Raw genomic sequence first — 18,700 nt, forward strand, 5'->3', positions numbered from 1 at the left:
GGTCTCCTGGGTGGCTCAGTTGGTTGAGCGGCTGACTTGAGCTCAGGTCATAATCTTGCAGTCTGTGAGTTTGAGCCCTATGTGGGGATCTGTGACAACAGCTCAGAGCCTGAAGCCTGCTTTGGATTCTATGTGTCCCTCTCTCTCTGTCCCTCCCCACTCATCCTCTGTCTCTGTCGCTCTCTTTCTCAAAACTAAATATTAAAAACATTTTTTAAAAAAGAGTGGAGCATTCATCTTAGTAATTTTAACCAGAAAGAAAAGTTCATTCCTTCTTTTTTTTTTCTTTGCTTTATCCTTTGCTTACTTCCTTCTTCCCACAAACTGAGTACCTATGTATTCCAGGCTAGATCAGAATTCAGTAAATAACAAAAAACAAAACTCACAAGTTCCATACTCTCATAACACTTCCATTATTCTGAAGAAATCATGATAAGCAAATGCATAATGGGGTTCAGTTCAAATGGTAGTGGTATAAAAAATAAAAATGAAAAATCATAGTGATTGAGGAAGAATACATAAATAAATAAATATGGGAAACAAGACAGTGATGGAGAGGGTACATACTGTTAAGCAGAATGGGCAGCAAAGGCATTCTGAATGTAGCCATTTTAGCTAAGCTTTGAATGGTAAGAATGTGCATATCATAGGGAAAAGCATTGCAGGCAAATAAAACATTAAGTGGAAAGACCTCAAGGCAAGAGCAATGCTGTTGAAGAAGAACAACAACAACAAAAACATTATAGCTGGTGTGTAATGAAAGGAGAGAGTAGCACTAAGTGAGACTGGAAAGGTAAACGTTGCCAGACCATTAGGTTCTTACATGTCTTGTGAGAAGTTTGGATTATATTAAGATGAGTGAAAGTAATGGAAGATTTTAAGCTGGAGAATGAAGTGACTTGGTTTCTATTTTAGCAGATCACTTTATTATGCTGAGTATGAATTTTGGTGAGAAAGCAGGAGCTCAAAGAAACCAGTTGAGAATCTATTTCCTAGTCTAGGAGAGAGATGGATGATTAACATCAATTCATTTCTTTTCAACAGGTTTTGTCAAAAATTAGAAACTTCCTATTAATGGAAGGAGTTCTGCAATGACCAGTGACAACCGAAATAACTACTCTGGATTTTTAAGTATGGATCAGGGAATTAAAATGAAGGGGAAAAAATCTATTTCTTTCAAGTCCATATTACTCTACTACATTTCTAACAAAAAGGAACTGAAAAAAGGAAATAAATTATAGAAGGACAAAAACCATAACTTACCATTTTTGGCTTTGCAAGATCTGTTGTCTGGCTGCATTATGTAGCCCTCCACACAACTGCAGGCATAGGATCCGTATATATTTATGCAGGTCTGGCTGCATGCACCATAAATAGCACATTCATCTTGATCTACAAGGAAAATGGGCATCATTTGTAAGCAGATTTATTGTTGGGCATTTTGTTTCTCCTGAAAGAAATTTTCTTTTTCAAATTTTGGAAGGAGATTATTATTTTACAAAGGAAGAGCCAAGTCCAAAAGTCTTTTCAAAACCACACTAACTGAAAGTCAAAATTCAATATTGCTTTAATAGTTACAGAGATGCAAGATCAAACTTAATACCTAATATTTTATTTTAAAAGAGAATTTATTTGCATTTCTCATGGGCAGGATAGAAGTCCCTATATCCTTTTCAAAGACAAAAATGCATTCCAAAGAATATTTGCTGAATAGATCTAGTGTTCATGACAGACTTTTTCACTATTGTAACAAAGAAATTAGTCTAGTAACATGGTTTTAAATGAACAGATTAAGAGTTCTGAGCCAAACTATGCAAACCACCCTCACTAAATCAAAAAGAGGAAACTATTAAACAGTGTTTAAAAGAAAAAAAATCATCTTAAATTTTATTTTCATATCTAGGGTCCTCTTTCTATTCTTTACATTCTTCCTCTCCCTATACTCCTTCTTCCTGCATCTAGTTCAAATCTCTATAAACAGCAAGTACTTAATGATTCTTAACCAACCAGGAAAATAAAATTTAAAAAAATTGTGTCAGCTAATAACTTTGACAAATGTACATTCAGCCTGTCCTGTGTACATGTATGATACTAATCCCTGAAGAAACAAAAAAAAATTTTGATGCAACATGGTTCCTACCTGAAGTGAAATAAGTCTAATGAAATATAATTTTGATTCTATGCATTTCCTTATAATAGAGGCACAGTCTGGTTATGATAGAAACACAGGGAAGTGAACTGGCTTGGAATTAGAGGTAGAATATTAATTGAAGGCTGCATACTGAGTTTAAAGGATGATGTGGACTTTCTCAGATTAAGTAAGATAGGATAAGGTAGAAAGTGGCACTCCAGTTAAAACAGCATAGTGGGGATTTCAAAGGAGCATAAGGGGTCAAGTGGAATAAGGGCAGATAAGGAGAAGTGGTAAGAGATGGCATTGAGTAAGTAGTTTTGGGGTCAGATAATGAAGTTATTTGTATGCTAAAGGGTTGTACATTATACACAGGAATTGGGAAAGCATTATTAGAGCTATCTAATCGACTTTATATTTTAAAACTAAATAAACATATATAAAACTGGATTGGTGAATGTAGGGAAGAGATCCTGAAAAATTAGCTATGTGCTAATTTCACACAAGAAATTGTATTTTGATGCCATTATACTTCGAACAAAGTGGTGGGGGGATGGAGGAAAGGGAATGGACTGAAATGTTTAATAAACACAACAGACTACATGTGAAGACTGGATAGATGGAAATGAGTGGTGGTACACTAAAATCAGTGGTATGATAAAAATATGTATTTATTCCTTATCCTCAGTGTCTGGCACAGAGTTCCTAAAATCTTTATAATTTTCTGAGCAATAGCAGTGTCTTTTGTTATTTAGGAGTCCCTTCCGAATATACCTTAGTCTAGGCCAATGAGGTGACTCAGGGTGGGACCACCAGATAATGCCAGGATGGCATCACCAGAAAGATCAAACACACAATTAAAGGGTGGGAACTCTCAGCCAACCCTCTGAACACCGAACTAAGAAAAGAGTTTACTAAGGAAAAGCAAAAATATTCCTAACTAAGGGGCCATTTAAATTGGGAAACTGCATTTGCATGTCATTAATTTGCACTTTTCTGAGATTTCTTTGGCTTCATATAACAGCTTGCATTCATGGACAGTTTGTTTGAAGTAAGTTGCTTTGGGGATAAAAAAAAAATAGAATTTGAAGCTAAGTTTCCACTGATAATAAAAGAAATTAAACATTCTATTTGGTAAAATCCAGCCCCTAGTGGCAGAAATGATTCTTATCAATTTTCAGATTTTTCAACCTTCATTTTATTGGTTCCTATTTTAGTTTTTCTGACATGATTGTGCTATCCAGGATAGCAATATGATTAATCATTTTTTTGTTGTTGTTCTTCTTAACCAGAATGCACTGCTATAACATTCATGTAACTTCACAAAATTGGCTGCAAAGGAATAGGCATGTCATTACTTATAATGCTGCTTTCTTTCTCCCTTTAAGGACAGAAATTACCCTGGAAATAGGCTTCAGGAAGGCATAAATGATGCTCAGATATGGCCATCCAGAAGTGCAGAGAAAGTAAAAAGAGTTCCTCTTTCATTGATGACCTTCCATACTGATTGATGCCTAAGTCCTCACTAACATTCAAAAGAAGTTATTGATTATGTTTTTTTTTTATGGATTTAATTAGGAGATTGGGGAGAAACAGATCCATGCAAAAGCAGCTGAAAATCCTGACTACTACAGGACTCAGATGTAGCAAAAGAGTAAGGATGCTGTATAGGTATATTAGCCTACTCTGTGTGAATGGAAAGAGCTGTTTTGAACTGGAAATTGCATGCATGTATGCATTCAAGCAAAAGTACTATTCATATATGGCTGACATTAATGATTATACAGTGTCTAATGTTGCCAGATCTTCTGTTTTTTTTTTTTTTATAAAGTCTGAGATTTTGTGTGTAATCTTCTGATTTTTTAATTTTGGTTTAAAAATGGTGAGTCAAATAAACATGGACTATTTGGTCCACCTATAGTCAGATTAAATAGCCTCTGTGTGTGACAAATATTTAATAATAAATGTTTCTGTAATATTTATATTATACAGAAAATAAACAAACAACAAATGAAAAATTCAAGCCCAGATGTACATTAAAAAGCAATGAGCCTTTTCAAGGCAAGAATAAGTAGGCTCTGTAGACCCAAGTTTTATTCCCAAGTCTATTACTAAGAAGATGTTTAAGACTTAAATAAGTCACTTAATTTCTCAGGGTCTCACTTTTCTCACTTCTGTCATTAGAAATTTGAACAATATTCTCTCTGAGGACTCTTTCAACTTTAAGATTCTGTTACTAGGGGCAAGTGATAATTTTAAAGCAAAGGTTTAATGTAATCGGCAAAGCACCACTTTCTTTACAAAATAGTTTGTTTATTAGTGGCTCTGGCAATGCAGATATTGTTTGATCATATATGTAGATTCTACATTTTATATTTTCTATATATAGATTCTAAATACTATATAAAATAATGTATTACTTATATTGTGAATATATCAGATTTATATGTATATATTAACCTATAAATAATGGAAATGAATAGAATCGAGAAGTAACCTAGAATTGTTTGGTATGGCAGAGTGGAGTCATTTCAGAGAGTAAACATGTGCTATATAGCATTCACAAAAGCAAGGATTAAGACATTAAAAACACACATAAATATTTTTATGTTCATCATTATTGCTATTGGTAAAATGCCAACTGCCAGAATCACTAATCCAAAAAAAGTAAAAATGGTAAAGAATGTTACATGACATCATTAACCTACCTCAGTTAGTAACAAATGTCTACTTCCCTGCAGCTATATAACTAGCAGAAAACATTTAGGAAGTTAAAACCATTTGTGGCTCAGTTAAGCGTCTGACTTCAGCTCAGGTCATGATCTCACAGTTTGTGAGTTCAAGTCCCACATTGGGCTCTATGCTGACAGCTTGGAGCCTGAAGCCTGCTTCACATTCTGTGTCTATCTCTCTGTTCCTCCTCCACTTGCACTCTGTCTCGCTTTCAAAAATAAAGATTAAAAAAAAAATTAAAAGAAAACAATGAATCCAGTGTTTGCACAGTTAACCCAAAACCACTTCCTATTGTTGACATTTCCCATGTTTGACATTATTGCAATATGAATTGAAAATTTATTGGTAAAAAATGCATATGTGTTATGTTTATATATATGGTTTATGGGGCAGTATCATATTTTAAATTGAAGGAAACAAAAATAACATAAACAGCGTGTGAAGTATATGGTAAGTGCTCTAAGATACTTTATTAAATTTCTATTAACTAAGCCTTTGTAAAAAAAAAAAAAAGAAAAAAGAAAAAGGGAAAAGAAACAGTAATAAAGTCATGTATCATACTTACCTCTACAGCTTCTCCCATCTTCTTTCACTTCAAACCCATCCTCACAGTAACATCGTGTACTATTTCTGACCACTGCACATTTATACTGACAATTCAACTGCTGGCAATTGGGTAATAGTTCTGTGAAAGAAAATCAAAGACACTATGTCAATACAACTGTGCACACATGTGTACTGTTTTAAATTTAAATATTGTTAATATTTACTCTGTGCATGACCACGATAATATAGTTCTCATTGGTCTCCTCAAAACTTTCTGTGGTTGGTTGAGAAAACAAACAATACCTACCTATTCCCTCTAAAATATTGGCTTGTATTTGTCTGAAGTATTGTTAACAAAATTTTAGATTTGTTTGGTCGTTTACTTTTTAGCTTATTATGGATGTTCAAAGTCACAAATCTTTTCAAATTCTGATAAATTAAATTATTTCAAGAGGAAAAATGTCAACCCAGTGGTTGATTTCAACATTTATGCATTTCTTATCTGACACACTAATTGATTTTCTATCTTTTAAGGGCTTGTTTTGATTTACAATCCATGTGTAACCTTCATAGCAATCAATGTGAATATATTCCATTTCAATAATTTATCTTTCATTGGTGGCAAAATATAAGACAAATACTGGACATAATATATTTCATTATATCTGAACTCTTTCAGAGCAAATACATCATTGAAGCAAAAGTTAGCAAAACCTCAGAGTAAATTAGAATTCAATATGATAAATGTATGAAACAGAGATGAAGTGACAGAAGCATATTCATTGCACAAATAATTTCTAACAGGAATAAGATTTGCTAAACTAGAAAAATATATGGATAGAATGTGTAACTGATTTTGCTGTCTGAAAATAGAAGTATTAATGGATTGCAACAATCTCTTTTTTCCCCTGGGGAGAAAAATAAGTGTTTTGAAGATTAAAGTTAAATGATTCAAAATATGTTGATATTTGCTGCAAGGTTAGCTGGTGCTTCAGAAAAAAAATATATATATATATAAATTACAGTAAAAATATATGAATGCTCCAATGTAGAAAAGAACAGCTAGAACATTCAAATTGAAATTTTGCAATTTACTACCTATATAACTATTTTCTTAGCCCAAATATTTTTCAACTCTTTCATGCAATTATTTCATGCATCTTCCCTTTTTAGAATCCCAAATTTTCTTCCTACTGGTCAGTCACATATTATGGTCTTGCTTCCTAATTTTCACAGATGACTAAAGCAATCAAAGAGATTTTCTACAAGTTTATGTTTCACATTTATTCACATTTACCCAAATCCACATTTACCCTTAATCAAAGCCCAACTCCCTCCAATCCTTGTGCACAAATCCTGTCCCCTCTCACCTATTCGAGGATATGACTTCACCTATTCTCTGCTTCCTCTCATAATCATTTGTTAACAGTTTATATTAGATCACCCCAGAGCCCATCTCTTTCCGACAATTAAAATATTTTTGGAACACAGTCATGCCCATTTGTTTACATATTGTCTATGGCTATTTTTACACTACAAAGGAATAGGTGACTATTTCCTAAGAGACCTAAGACCCACAAAGCCTAAACGATTTACTAGAGGGACTTACAGTTTTCAGATCCCTGACTAGCTCGTTCTCAGCATCAAACATGCTCTTATTTTTCCTCAACTTAAAAACAAAAAACCTTGACCTCACTTCCCCTACTAGTCAACTTTGCCTAATTTCCCTGTTCCTCTTTATAACAATAATTAAAAAAATAATCCATACTCACTGCCTCTCTCTTCTCCTGTTTCTATATTAAACCCACTCCATCGAGGTCTCACCTCCACTACTCCATAGAAACTGGTTACATAAATGTCTCTGATAACCTTGATGTTGAGAAGTACAATGGCCATTTTCAGTCCTCATCTTACTTGACATCTCAGCAGCATTTGGCAGTTAACTACTAACTGATACACATTCATCATGTTGCTTCCATAGCTTCACAGTCTTGATGTTACTCCTATTTCACAGCCCCCTTTGAAGGCTTCTTTCCATTCTAGTGAACCACATAGGCTGAAGTGCCCAGGGCAGAAACCTTGATCTTTGTCTCTTACTGATCCAATTGCTACTAGTGAACTCATCAAGTACCATGGCTTCCCCTCTCCCTGCAACAGAACCACAGTACCATAACTTGAAAGCTACTTGTGCTCTCTTCAACTTCTAATTTTCACTGCTTCGATCACAATCAATAATTTATTAGATTTCGTTCTCCTTGAAATAGCTGGTACAATTTCTATTTCCTTGATACATATTCAACCAATATATAGATGAACTATCTGATTTCTAGGCTTGGATTTTGGGGCATTGTTTATTATATGCTAATAAAATGTTAATATTCATGTGCTGTACAAAGACCAGTAATTGCATGTGTAAAAATACATTAATAAAAATATAGAGCAAATGGTTCTTTGAAAATTATGGCATTTTTGCTTTGCATATGGTAGTTATTTACATTATAGTTTCCTTTACTAGTATCTATAACTACAATTTATAAACCTAACATATACCAAGTTCCTTAAATATGCAATCTCTTTGAAATCCTGTAACAGTTAAACTTGTAGATATTAACCGAAGATTGTGCAGCAAATATATGAGAGAGCTACCATGTAATGTCACCCTGCATACAGAGCCTAAGTTTTCAGTATTGATTGCCTCTAATTCCCAATGTACAATATAGAGATGGTTGGAAACATGGTATACATATATTTTTATTTTTGTTTTTCATTCTAGGCTTAGTACTGTGCTACTGATAAAGCGTTTTATAATTTTTATAGGACGAATGAATCAATAAAATAGCTTAATTCTAGGATGAGGATTAACACTCTCAGGTGTCATTTCTAGTCCATTAAATTAAACTAGGTCCTAAAGATAGTTCATTTACATCTTCAAATTAGGTAATAGACTTGTCAAATCTTGTTTGATTATGGTGGAATCAGTCCAAAATTGCCCTGAATATATATGCTACTTTAGATAACATTGATTGAGCACCTAGTCAATGCTAAGCACTCTGCCAGGGTTCCACACATACAAAATTGCTTTTGACAAATTAAGGAATTACAACATGAGTGTTGAAGTGGGTAGGGTTAGGTGGGAAGGATGACAATGTAAGCAACAGTATACTTTAAAGCAGAAAAATACATATGCTAAATAAAAATACAAGTGACGTGAGCTGGAAACAGAAGGAATCTTCCAGAGACTGGAAATGAGCACAGACAATATGGAAACTAGTTGTGAAAAAAGTTTAATATAAGCTGAAATTTAAAAGATAAGAAGAGTTCAGTAGACAAAATTTATGAAAGTGCATTCCAGATAAAGCAGACAACATGATAAAATAAATTAAAAGACACGAAAGCCTATAAGAAATAAGTACAATGATAAATAACTGTGTGTGGCTAAATGGTAGTGTTTGATGTGGTAGGAAATGGGGCTGGAATTATTGTTTTGGGCTAGATCAGAGTGGATTAATTTTTAGCTTAAGTAGACTTTTCTGTTTTGATAATGAGGGTCACAGTGAGTTATTGAGGACAGATTGTTTGATGGTACCTAATATCAGGGAGAAAGATGAGTGAAAGACCAAGAAAGAAGAAAAGCTATCTATAAGACTAAACATAGCAAAGACAGAAATTAGAACTATGAAGATTTAGATGAATGGATGGCCAAATACTTGGTGAAAGCATAATGACAGGAAGTTAACAGTAACAATAAAATGAATTAAGAATAACAAAAAGGCTAGAAGCTTGGGGGAAAATACTAAATTTGCCTTTGACTACTTAGTTTCAAATGTTGATAAGACAATGGCCAAGAGAAAGTTGAGAATTTGAGTCTAACTAAGAAAGGAAGTCTGGACTGGAGATTTAGCTTTGGAAGTTACAAAGGAAAAGTAGGTAACTAAAGCCCAAAACAGAATAGAATCAATCTCTATAAAGAATATTTATACTACAAATAAACATAGAAAACTTTTTTTAAGTTTATTTATTTATTTTTAGAAAGAGAGAGTGTGTGTGTGTGAGAGAGAGAGAGAGAGAGCACATACACAGGGGAGGGGCAGAAAGGGAGAGAAAGAGAATCACAAGCAGGCTTCCTGTTGTCAGCACAGAGCCTGACCTGTAGTCGATCCCATGAAACATGACATCATGACCTAAGCCAAATCCAAGAGTCTGAGGTTCAGCTGACTGAACCACCCAGGTGCCCCAACCCACAGAACTTTTATATGTGAAAGGCAAGCAGAAGAAGAGTTCTCAACAAAGAAAATTGAGAAAACATATCAAATATATAGATGGAGAAGTTGAAGAGCTTCACAAAATCTAAGGAGAAAGAACACTTCATGGAAGTAAGCAGAGGAATAAAGGTTAAACCTTTGAGAAATATTATTGGAAGAAGCCTAAAAAAATGCATTGGTTTTTTTAATAGGATCAATTAAGACCTTTAAAAAAGGTTTCAGTGGAAGAGAGAGGATAGAGGAAGTGTAGTCAGGGGTTGGGACAGAAAGAGGAAATAGGAAAGGTTTCTTACAGAAAAGAATTAACTATATTATGAGATAAACAGAATAAAGGTGTAGATTTGAACTAATTTATTTAGTCTCTACCTTAAGGCAAGCATGTTAACTCAGTACTTTAAGTGCTTTATTTTTTTCCACTTAATTTCACTACCCAATTCCTTGTTTTCCCTTTCAATTATAACTACAAAATCCACAGACCATTAGTTTCATATTTCTGCTCTCACCAATCTTGAAATATCTGGAGTATACCCGCTGAAAATAGTTACCAATTTAGGGGTAGTGATGTGGAAAACTGAGGAAAATGAGAAAAAATGGAGGAAATGGATATGAAACACTGGACCTCACACATGGTTTTCTGTGTTGGGGGGGGGGGAGGGGTGGCTAGTGGTTGAAAACAGCCAAAGATATGAGAGGGAAATTCAGCTTTTGATTAATCAAATTTATCCTCTTTTAGAATTTGTGTATGTGTGGAGAGATTGAAAGTATGATATCAAGAAAAATGGTAAAAACGGATTATTCTAATAGATCATGAAGAATTATGAAGAACTAACAACATGAAAAACTAAATTTTAAAATTTGGCTTAACTCTGGAAAAGCAATACCAATTACTGTAACATTATCTATTTGAGCTGCTTACCATTTATGCTTAATTACATGCAACACTATAATGCTTACAAAGATAATTAAAAGTACATCAGACTAATTTTGTTAGAAAGCTTATTTGGGTAGAACAGAAATTTTGTACTGGAATTATCAGTCTTCACAGAGTGCTTTACATTCTGAAGCACGGTCATATGTTCATGTAACATTCTCGTTGGTTTGGATCTTAGACTGAAGTAGGAAGACCACTACTATCTAAAGGGATGAAATAAACAAGTCAGAATACAGATATGTAATATGGTTTTTGATCTGTATTTCTCAGCATTATCATAAAAATGTCTTTTTTAATGGAAAAAGAGAAGCTATTATTTCAGGAATCAAATCTAATTCAACTGATGAAGACTCTCCCAACAAAGACCCACTACATTCTGTGATATTTAAGGAATCTTTTTTATGCTTTTTTCCAAGTTGTATAGATTACCAAAATGTGACTACATCCTCTCTATCAAATGCAAGTGAACAGCTAACAAGAAATGGGTAACTTTGAGGCACTAAGCTTCTCAAGTCATCCTTTAACTTAGAAACAGATTTCTGGATTTGTGTTACTAATAAATAGAAACAGGATTCTAGAAGGATAGAAATTCATTTCATACTAAATCTTGTATCTCTTTTACCACTTTGTTTCATTTTTCTGAGTGGTACAAGACATCATTAAGGTCTTAAGCACTGGAGCCAGGGTACTTAGGTTCCAACCCCAGATTTCCTAATTTTAGGCTATAAGCATGGCAAAAAAATAGCTAATATTCACCAATGTTATTTTCTCTTCCTGAGAAAATAAAAAGATTACTTTTTTTCTGAGTGGACATGCATTAGGTTGGAGCCATAAATCTGGCTCTGGATAATATAGTATATGCAAAATTAGTGTGTGCCACTTCCTGACCTGGGCTCTAAAGCATTCTGATGATGAACTCTCTCTTTACTTGTCAGCCTTCTGGATGCAGAGAGGTCAACAGAAGATTCCAAGGACCTTGGGATGGCACTGGTCTAAACTGGAGGGAGCCTGAAAGAGCAAGCATCCACATCCCCTGATGACCCAAATGGATGGTGATGTGAGTGAAAAAGTGTCTGTTGCATTCAACCCCTGAGGTACCCGGGTTTTTAAAGAATACTATGGTGATGGGCACATGATTTAAGCTCTCTATACTTATTTTTCCTTATGTCTAAAATGGGGATAATATGGGACACCTGGGTGGCTCAGTTGGTAAGGCATCCAACTTTGGTTCAGGTCATCATCAGACATTTCATGGGTTCAAACCCTGCGTTTGGCTCTGCACTGACAGCTCAGAACCTGGATCCTGCTTTAGTTTCTGTATCCCCTTCTATTTCTGCCCCTGCCCAGCTTGTGGGCATTCTCTCTCTCTCTCTCTCTCTTTCTTTCTTTCTTTCTTTCTTTCTTTCTTTCTTTCTTTCTTTCTTTCTCTCCCTCTCTCCCTCTCTCCCTCTCTCCCTCTCTCCCTCTACCTCACAAATAAATAAATAAAAATAAAATAAAATAAAATAAAATAAAATAAAATAAAATGGGGATAATAATAGAAACTACCTCATAGCGATGTTGGGAGACTTAAATGAGGTATATCATGCAAAGTTCTTAAAATATTTCCTGGCACATATAATTCTTTGCATCTATTATTACTTTTTACAATCATGTTACAATTTTGGTTTAATCATCTGTTCGGTACAAGAAAATATCTACTGTCAGTATTCTTGAAATAATTTACATAATCTCCAAGCAATTGGGAGATACGTTTCTTTTCTCTTTCGCTCCTTACTTTTGGGTGTTCCAGTTTTATTCCCAAATAACTTGGTGCATCTTTTGACACTTTTTGGCAGAGATCTTATGTTTTGATAATTCTCCTGAAATCTTTACCTGAATGAAAAATCCCCAACAGGGAAATACTAAACCATAGGAAATGAAGATTTTTCTGTACTGGCTAACTAGTTTCTATAAAATATGACTATTACTCTCTGAAGCAATGTACATCCACATTTAATTTGCTATATAAGCACAGACCAATTGATAAATCGGCTAAGAAATTTTTACCTAATACTATGGTAGTCTGCCTAAGCTTAGGGATTGTTAACAGCATTGGGATTTAAAACACATTTCCACAAATGTATACAGGTTTATGATTTAGGAAACATACACAGATACATTTTGCTAACCTGCCACAGAATAAAAACAGAACAGTAGAGAAGGTTGATTTGAAGTTGATGACCAGATTCCAACCATTACAAGGTATTACTGTTAGGAGGTATCTCCCCTCATTTGTTTAGTTTATATAAATATTTCTAAGCCAGAGAACCACTGTCTTATATGTGTACCCATGACTTATCCAAGCTGCAGTCAATAGCATTATGCTGGCTGCCTTTATGACCTATAATTGAACAATTCACATTGATCACAATTCACATCGATGTATTGGACTTAGCAGTACAGTGAGAACACAACTGCACTATTTTATTCATAGGCTCCTAGGTTATCTGTTTCTCCTGGAGAGGAAATTAGAACTTTTATCAACTCTTTGGAAATACCAAAAAATATAGGCACTTTCTCAAAACTTAAGCTAAGACAATATTTTATAAAATGGGATAGTGTTTAATTCTCAATTTTAGTAATCAAATCACTCTTTGAATTTGGCTTATAAAAATGCCTTTTAAGCAACAACTATAATCACAGTAATTAGGAAAAAATATCATTTTCTTATGTAGCACATTAAAAAAGTATTTCACTCCGTTCTTATACTTGGAGATTGAAAAAGCTGATGCAGCTACTTACCATGCCAGCCAGTCCCTCTTGTCAGCAGGACGTAAGCTTGACATATTTAGAATGGCGATAATTTGTGTCATATCATTCATTCTCTCACCCCTGTTTCCTTGGCCTAGTAAAATGCAGTGTGAGCTGGCTTGCTGAGATTAGGCTGCTGCTTATGACTACTAATGTGATTTCTTCAGAATTCTTTGCATAGTACTAAGCTACAGTGCTAGCTTCAAATTTTCAGTGTGTTCTCATATATAAAGATACAACATTCAGACAATTTTTAGTTATTGTTTTTGGCTGTATTTTTGTTATTATGGTATAAATTTACATACAGTAAAGTTCATTCCTTTTATGTACAGTTCTGTGAGTTTTAAAAAATGCATATAGTTGTATGACCAATACCACCATCAAGATAGAGAACAGGATCGTTATCCCCAAATATTTTCCTCTGCCCTTCTATAGTCAACTCATTTCCCCACTGCCAGATTTAGCAATCACTGGTCTGTTTTCTGTCTCAATGATTCTGCCTTTTCCAAAATATTATGTAAATGGAGTAATCCAGCCTATAGCACCTTTAGTTAGCATAATGTATTTCAGACTCATCCATGTTACTTTATCAGTAGTTCTCTCCTTTTTATTGCTGAATAGTATTCCATCGTATGAATGTATCTCAGTTTATCTACCTATTTCACAAATGACAGACATTTAAGTTACTTCTGGTGTTGATTAAATTTGCTATAAATATTCGCACACAAATACAGGTTATCATTTCATTTGAGTAAATCTGAGAGTGATGGTTTATACGGTAAAATGGTGTTTTGCTTTATAGGAAATAATCAAATTGTTTTCCTAAGCAGCTGTACCAATTTGCATTCCAACTACCAATATATGAATCATCTAGCTGCTTGGCCTTCTGACCAATACTTCTTATCATCAGCTTTTAATTTTAACTTTTTAGTCACTCTAATTGTTATGTAATGTTAACCTTATGGTTTTAATTTGCATTTCCTAATGGTAATGATATTGAACATCTTTTCATGTGTGTATGTGTCAAACAATGATATTTTTGGTGATATGTCTGTTTAATCCTTTGCCTACTTTTTTATTAGGTTGTTTTCTTATTAAGTTTTGAGAAGAAATTATATATATATATATATATATATATATATATTATATGTATGTGTGTGTATACAAAGTTGTCATTTCATAGTTTTCATTTTGCATATTAATATTGCATAAGGATTTACTCCTCTTTTGACAAGAAGCAAAATTCTTTATCATTTGATGCACTATTATGAGGTGGAAGCTGTAGGCTAATCATGTAGTTTGATGAAGTATTCTGTGGACTGAGTCTGGGGTTTATAACAGATGGCATACTTTTTTTTTTTCTTATAACTTCTGTGAGTATGCATGCACACTCAAAACATGCAGAACCTCCATCATTTTTGGCAGTTGTATATTATTCCATTAATAAATAATTAGTAATTTAACAAGACAATTACCTGCTGAAACACATCTAGTTTGTATGGTAAACATAGCTATCTGTTTAAAACATGTTTTTACTCTCTTTCTATACTCTGAGATGTTTCTACGAAGTGGTTACCCTGCCAGAGTAACTTTTGCTCTCCTTTCACATGGTTAGGGCCTTATAACTAGTTCTCACTGGACCATGTGTGGACATGATCTGTATTACTTCTATATCAGGAAGATTAAGAGTGCATGTCTTCTCCCCACAAACATTCTTTCACTCTCTTATTTACTTTCTGGAAAGTACTGTTTACTGTTCTGCTTTCCATGCTGTTTTCTAATATATTTCTCCATCTACGCTAGGAATACAACTTTGAGATATGCTGCCTCATATGCTTTGAAATGTAGAAACAAAAGCTAAACCAAAGTAACAACAACAACAGCAACAAACTGAGAGCATACTGCATCAGTGCTAAGAGATTTTTCTGTTTTATGTTATGTCTGCAAACCAAGGGTTTACATAAAAAAGGAGGTGCAACCATCCCAACTCATTGGTTAACACTGGATAAAGAACTGCTTATTTTGGATCTCCAAATAAAACCATTTCTAACAATTTACCAATAGTAGGTACCTATTTCTGAAGAAACTCTTCATTGTAAATGGCATTCAGTGTTCTGAAATTCAATATGCAAAACTTCTTAACTTTTTTTTTACATACAAAACTAAACTCTAGTTATCAAGGCACAATCAAATAAGAAGAGATTAATTTGTTTTATTTTATGAAAAGACAGACTTGGTTTCAATATCCATTGACAAAATTTGCTAAATAATTAACCTACAATCTGCAGGGTTTGTACACAAAAGGAAAACTTTACCTCAGTTTATCAATAAGAGGATACGAGAAGATAAAACAACATATGCTTCTGTGGGGTTTTCTTCTCAGAACAAATTATAGGAGGATAATGACATTACTAACTTCATAGGGATGGTGTGAAGTTTAAACACAGTGATTCAATAGAAGCACTTAGTGTCAGACACATTGTAAATAACCATCACAGGTTGGCAGTTATATTCATTGCCATTATAATCATCAACAACAGCTTCATCAATAAAATCCAGGAATTTTCACTTCCATCTTTTATTTCTGTAGAAGAATAGACTGAAGACACACAGTATCTTGAAATGTGTTTTAGTCTTAAAGGTGGGAAGCCTAGATCTATTTGCGAAGTCATTTACCAGATGTTTAACTATTGCCTAGATTCTTAACTTTTCTGAGTGCTAGCTTCCAAGCTAGTAAATGTCTGATAAGATTTTAGGAATATTCAAAGGGACAGTAAAGGTAAAAATGCTCTATAATTTGTAGACTATCATATAAATGGTGAGATTTGGACCAGTATAGAGATAAGGGAGAGAAACCTGAGAGTGGCAGGTGCATTAGACTGGGGAAGTCAAACTATTTTGTGGTTTAGACATCTTGTTTTAGTGTTTTGCATTTGATTTTATAGTAAGGATGGTATGCTAGATTTGTTAACAATAAGCTAACTACTATCATGTCTTTCCTGGTTCAATATATTTAATGATAACCACAGAAACCTATCCTCGAGGAAACAAATTAAGCAAATTTACCACAAAGGCCAGAGAAAAATACATTTACCAAGAAGCAACTGCAGATATCTGGTAATGGGTTTTTTTTATTCTAGAGGTAGAAGAGTAAAAAAAGTCAATATACAGTGAAAGGACAATATACATATAAATTATATAAGTGTATTACATACCTATATAAGACAAATATAATAAGATGGAGCAGCAAATGAGTTAGAACAGGTGAGGCAGCAGGAATAGGGAAACACCCTTTGTACAGGGAATTCATAACTTCTAGCAATTTCTTCACGCTTAGTAGGTAAAAAGCACCTGTGACTAAATATTTTTGGAAAGTAAAGATAGAAGTCATCTTTGAATGGCAAACATTGTTATCTTAAATCTTTATACTAATCTAAGACCATAGGAGGTACCAATAGCTTTGGGAATGTTCAACACAAGTTCAACACTATAAGAAGGAACAAAGGAAAATGCAACACAATGCGTGACACATATCAGGTCAAAAAGTTCTCTCTATGCTAAACACCTCAATTAAGCACATCTATTCACCTTTGCACTTTGCAAAATCCTTAATGAAATTAAAGTGATAAGAAAGGGAAAAGCCCACAAGAAGAAAGAGAATAAGAAAGAAGACTAAAACAAATGATGTCAACAAAACTTTAGAAGGAAAGAAGCAATAAATGAGTGTTCACAGATTTAGCCCTTTTCTAGTACTAAGGAAATAAAATCTTCTAAGCAAAGACTGAGGAGATGAGAGGGATGATGATCAAGGCTGCTGCATTCTAAAGAGACTGTGTACTGCACAGCTCCAAGGGGGCATTACTAAAATAACCTTTGATTTATATTGAACTCAAGTTGTGCATCATAGAAGCCCTCAGAAGAGAGCCAAAACACAAGTGTACATAACACCGAAATCCTGGAAAGGCTCAAAACCTGAACACTTCATAGCCCAAAAAGGAGTGGGAATAGGAATAAGGTGGGGTGCGGATGTAAAGAGAATTGATTGAAAGGAAAAGCTAAATCTTCTATATCTTCTCTTCTAATACTTGCAGCAGAACACTGAAGGTCTATTCTCTGAAGAGAACTAGACTAATTCTTACCTGGAGAACAATAGGCACAGTATTAAAAACAGGAATAAAACACTCTTAAGGTGAACAGATAAAGAATACTGGGCTATAATTGCTTTCATCCCTATCACTCACAGGGCAGAAGTCCTAAACCGAGAAAACCACAGGCAATCACACCCACTAGAAAGTCACTAGTAATACAGAGCTATAACTCTGAAGAAAGCGGTGCACTGCCCCCATCGTCTGCTCCAGATTAGTGATACAGAGATAATGCCCAGGAAGAAAGCCAGAAATAAAGAACAACGAGCTTTGTTATTCTTCGCAAGGGAACTGGCTTTATTTGGAACAGAATATGGGGAAGTTCAAGCCTAAACGTGGTGTCAAAAACAATGGAGATTTTGGTGGCAATTAATTAAAATAAATATGTTGGCTCCATAGGGACAACAAACTAAAACATAGGTCAGCTAGAACTGGGGGGAAAAGATGGCTAAGAAGAAGAACTTTCTAGTTGGAACAAAGTTCAATGTCTATTTCTGAAAGGTCAACAAAATTTTATTGAATAAAACTGTGGAGCATTTTGTGCCAAAATGGCTTTTAAAAAATAAAACAATAATAAGCTGATAATTAGTGAATGCTAACTGCTGAGTGTGCTACCAACAGAGGCACATAGCTTAACTGATAAGGTAAACAGACAATCAAAGAGTGCCCTTAGAAGGCCAGTGTCATCCCAGGATAACTGTACATTTGACCAAGGCTATTCCCTGTGAAAGGTGACATCAGAGACTGCACACTGTGGGGGAAATAAACTTCACGAAATAGTCAAGGTAATAAAAAATTAAACATACAAAACAAACAAAACCTATTAATCACTACAGTTAGGGACAGATTACAGTAGTGTCCACAGTTGTTAAAATATATTAACTAAAATTTCCAGTATTCAACCACAATATTATAAGACATGCAAAAAAACCAGGGACCTATAATTCACTCACAAGAAAAAAAAATAAGCAGGTAATAGAAATTGCCTTTCAGAGGGCCCAAATGTGAAAGTAAACAGACAAAGATTCTTCTTTTTTTAAAGTTTGTTTATTTATTTTGAGAGAGACAGAGACAAGGCGAATGAGGGAGGAGCAGAGAGAGAGGGAGAAAGAAAATCCCAAGCAGGCTCCACACTGTTAGCACAGAGCCTAAAGGAGGG

The 18,700-nt window shown here is 34.2% G+C and overlaps 1 protein-coding gene across 1 annotated transcript in view; it reads right to left on the bottom strand.

Annotated features, from left to right (window-relative positions):
* The window catches only part of LRP1B (LDL receptor related protein 1B), a 1,901,338-nt gene that overhangs the window by 1,015,401 nt on the left and 867,237 nt on the right, over nucleotides 1–18,700 (bottom strand). The window contains exons 4-5 of the mRNA XM_043576625.1: nucleotides 5,430–5,549; nucleotides 1,264–1,392 (exon numbers count right to left, since the gene is read on the bottom strand). Of these exons, the coding sequence (XP_043432560.1) occupies nucleotides 1,264–1,392; nucleotides 5,430–5,549 (249 nt within the window). The remainder of the gene's footprint in view (nucleotides 1–1,263; nucleotides 1,393–5,429; nucleotides 5,550–18,700) is intronic.

Source organism: Prionailurus bengalensis, chromosome C1 (genome assembly GCF_016509475.1).
Source record: "Prionailurus bengalensis isolate Pbe53 chromosome C1, Fcat_Pben_1.1_paternal_pri, whole genome shotgun sequence".
NCBI lineage: Eukaryota > Metazoa > Chordata > Mammalia > Carnivora > Felidae > Prionailurus > Prionailurus bengalensis.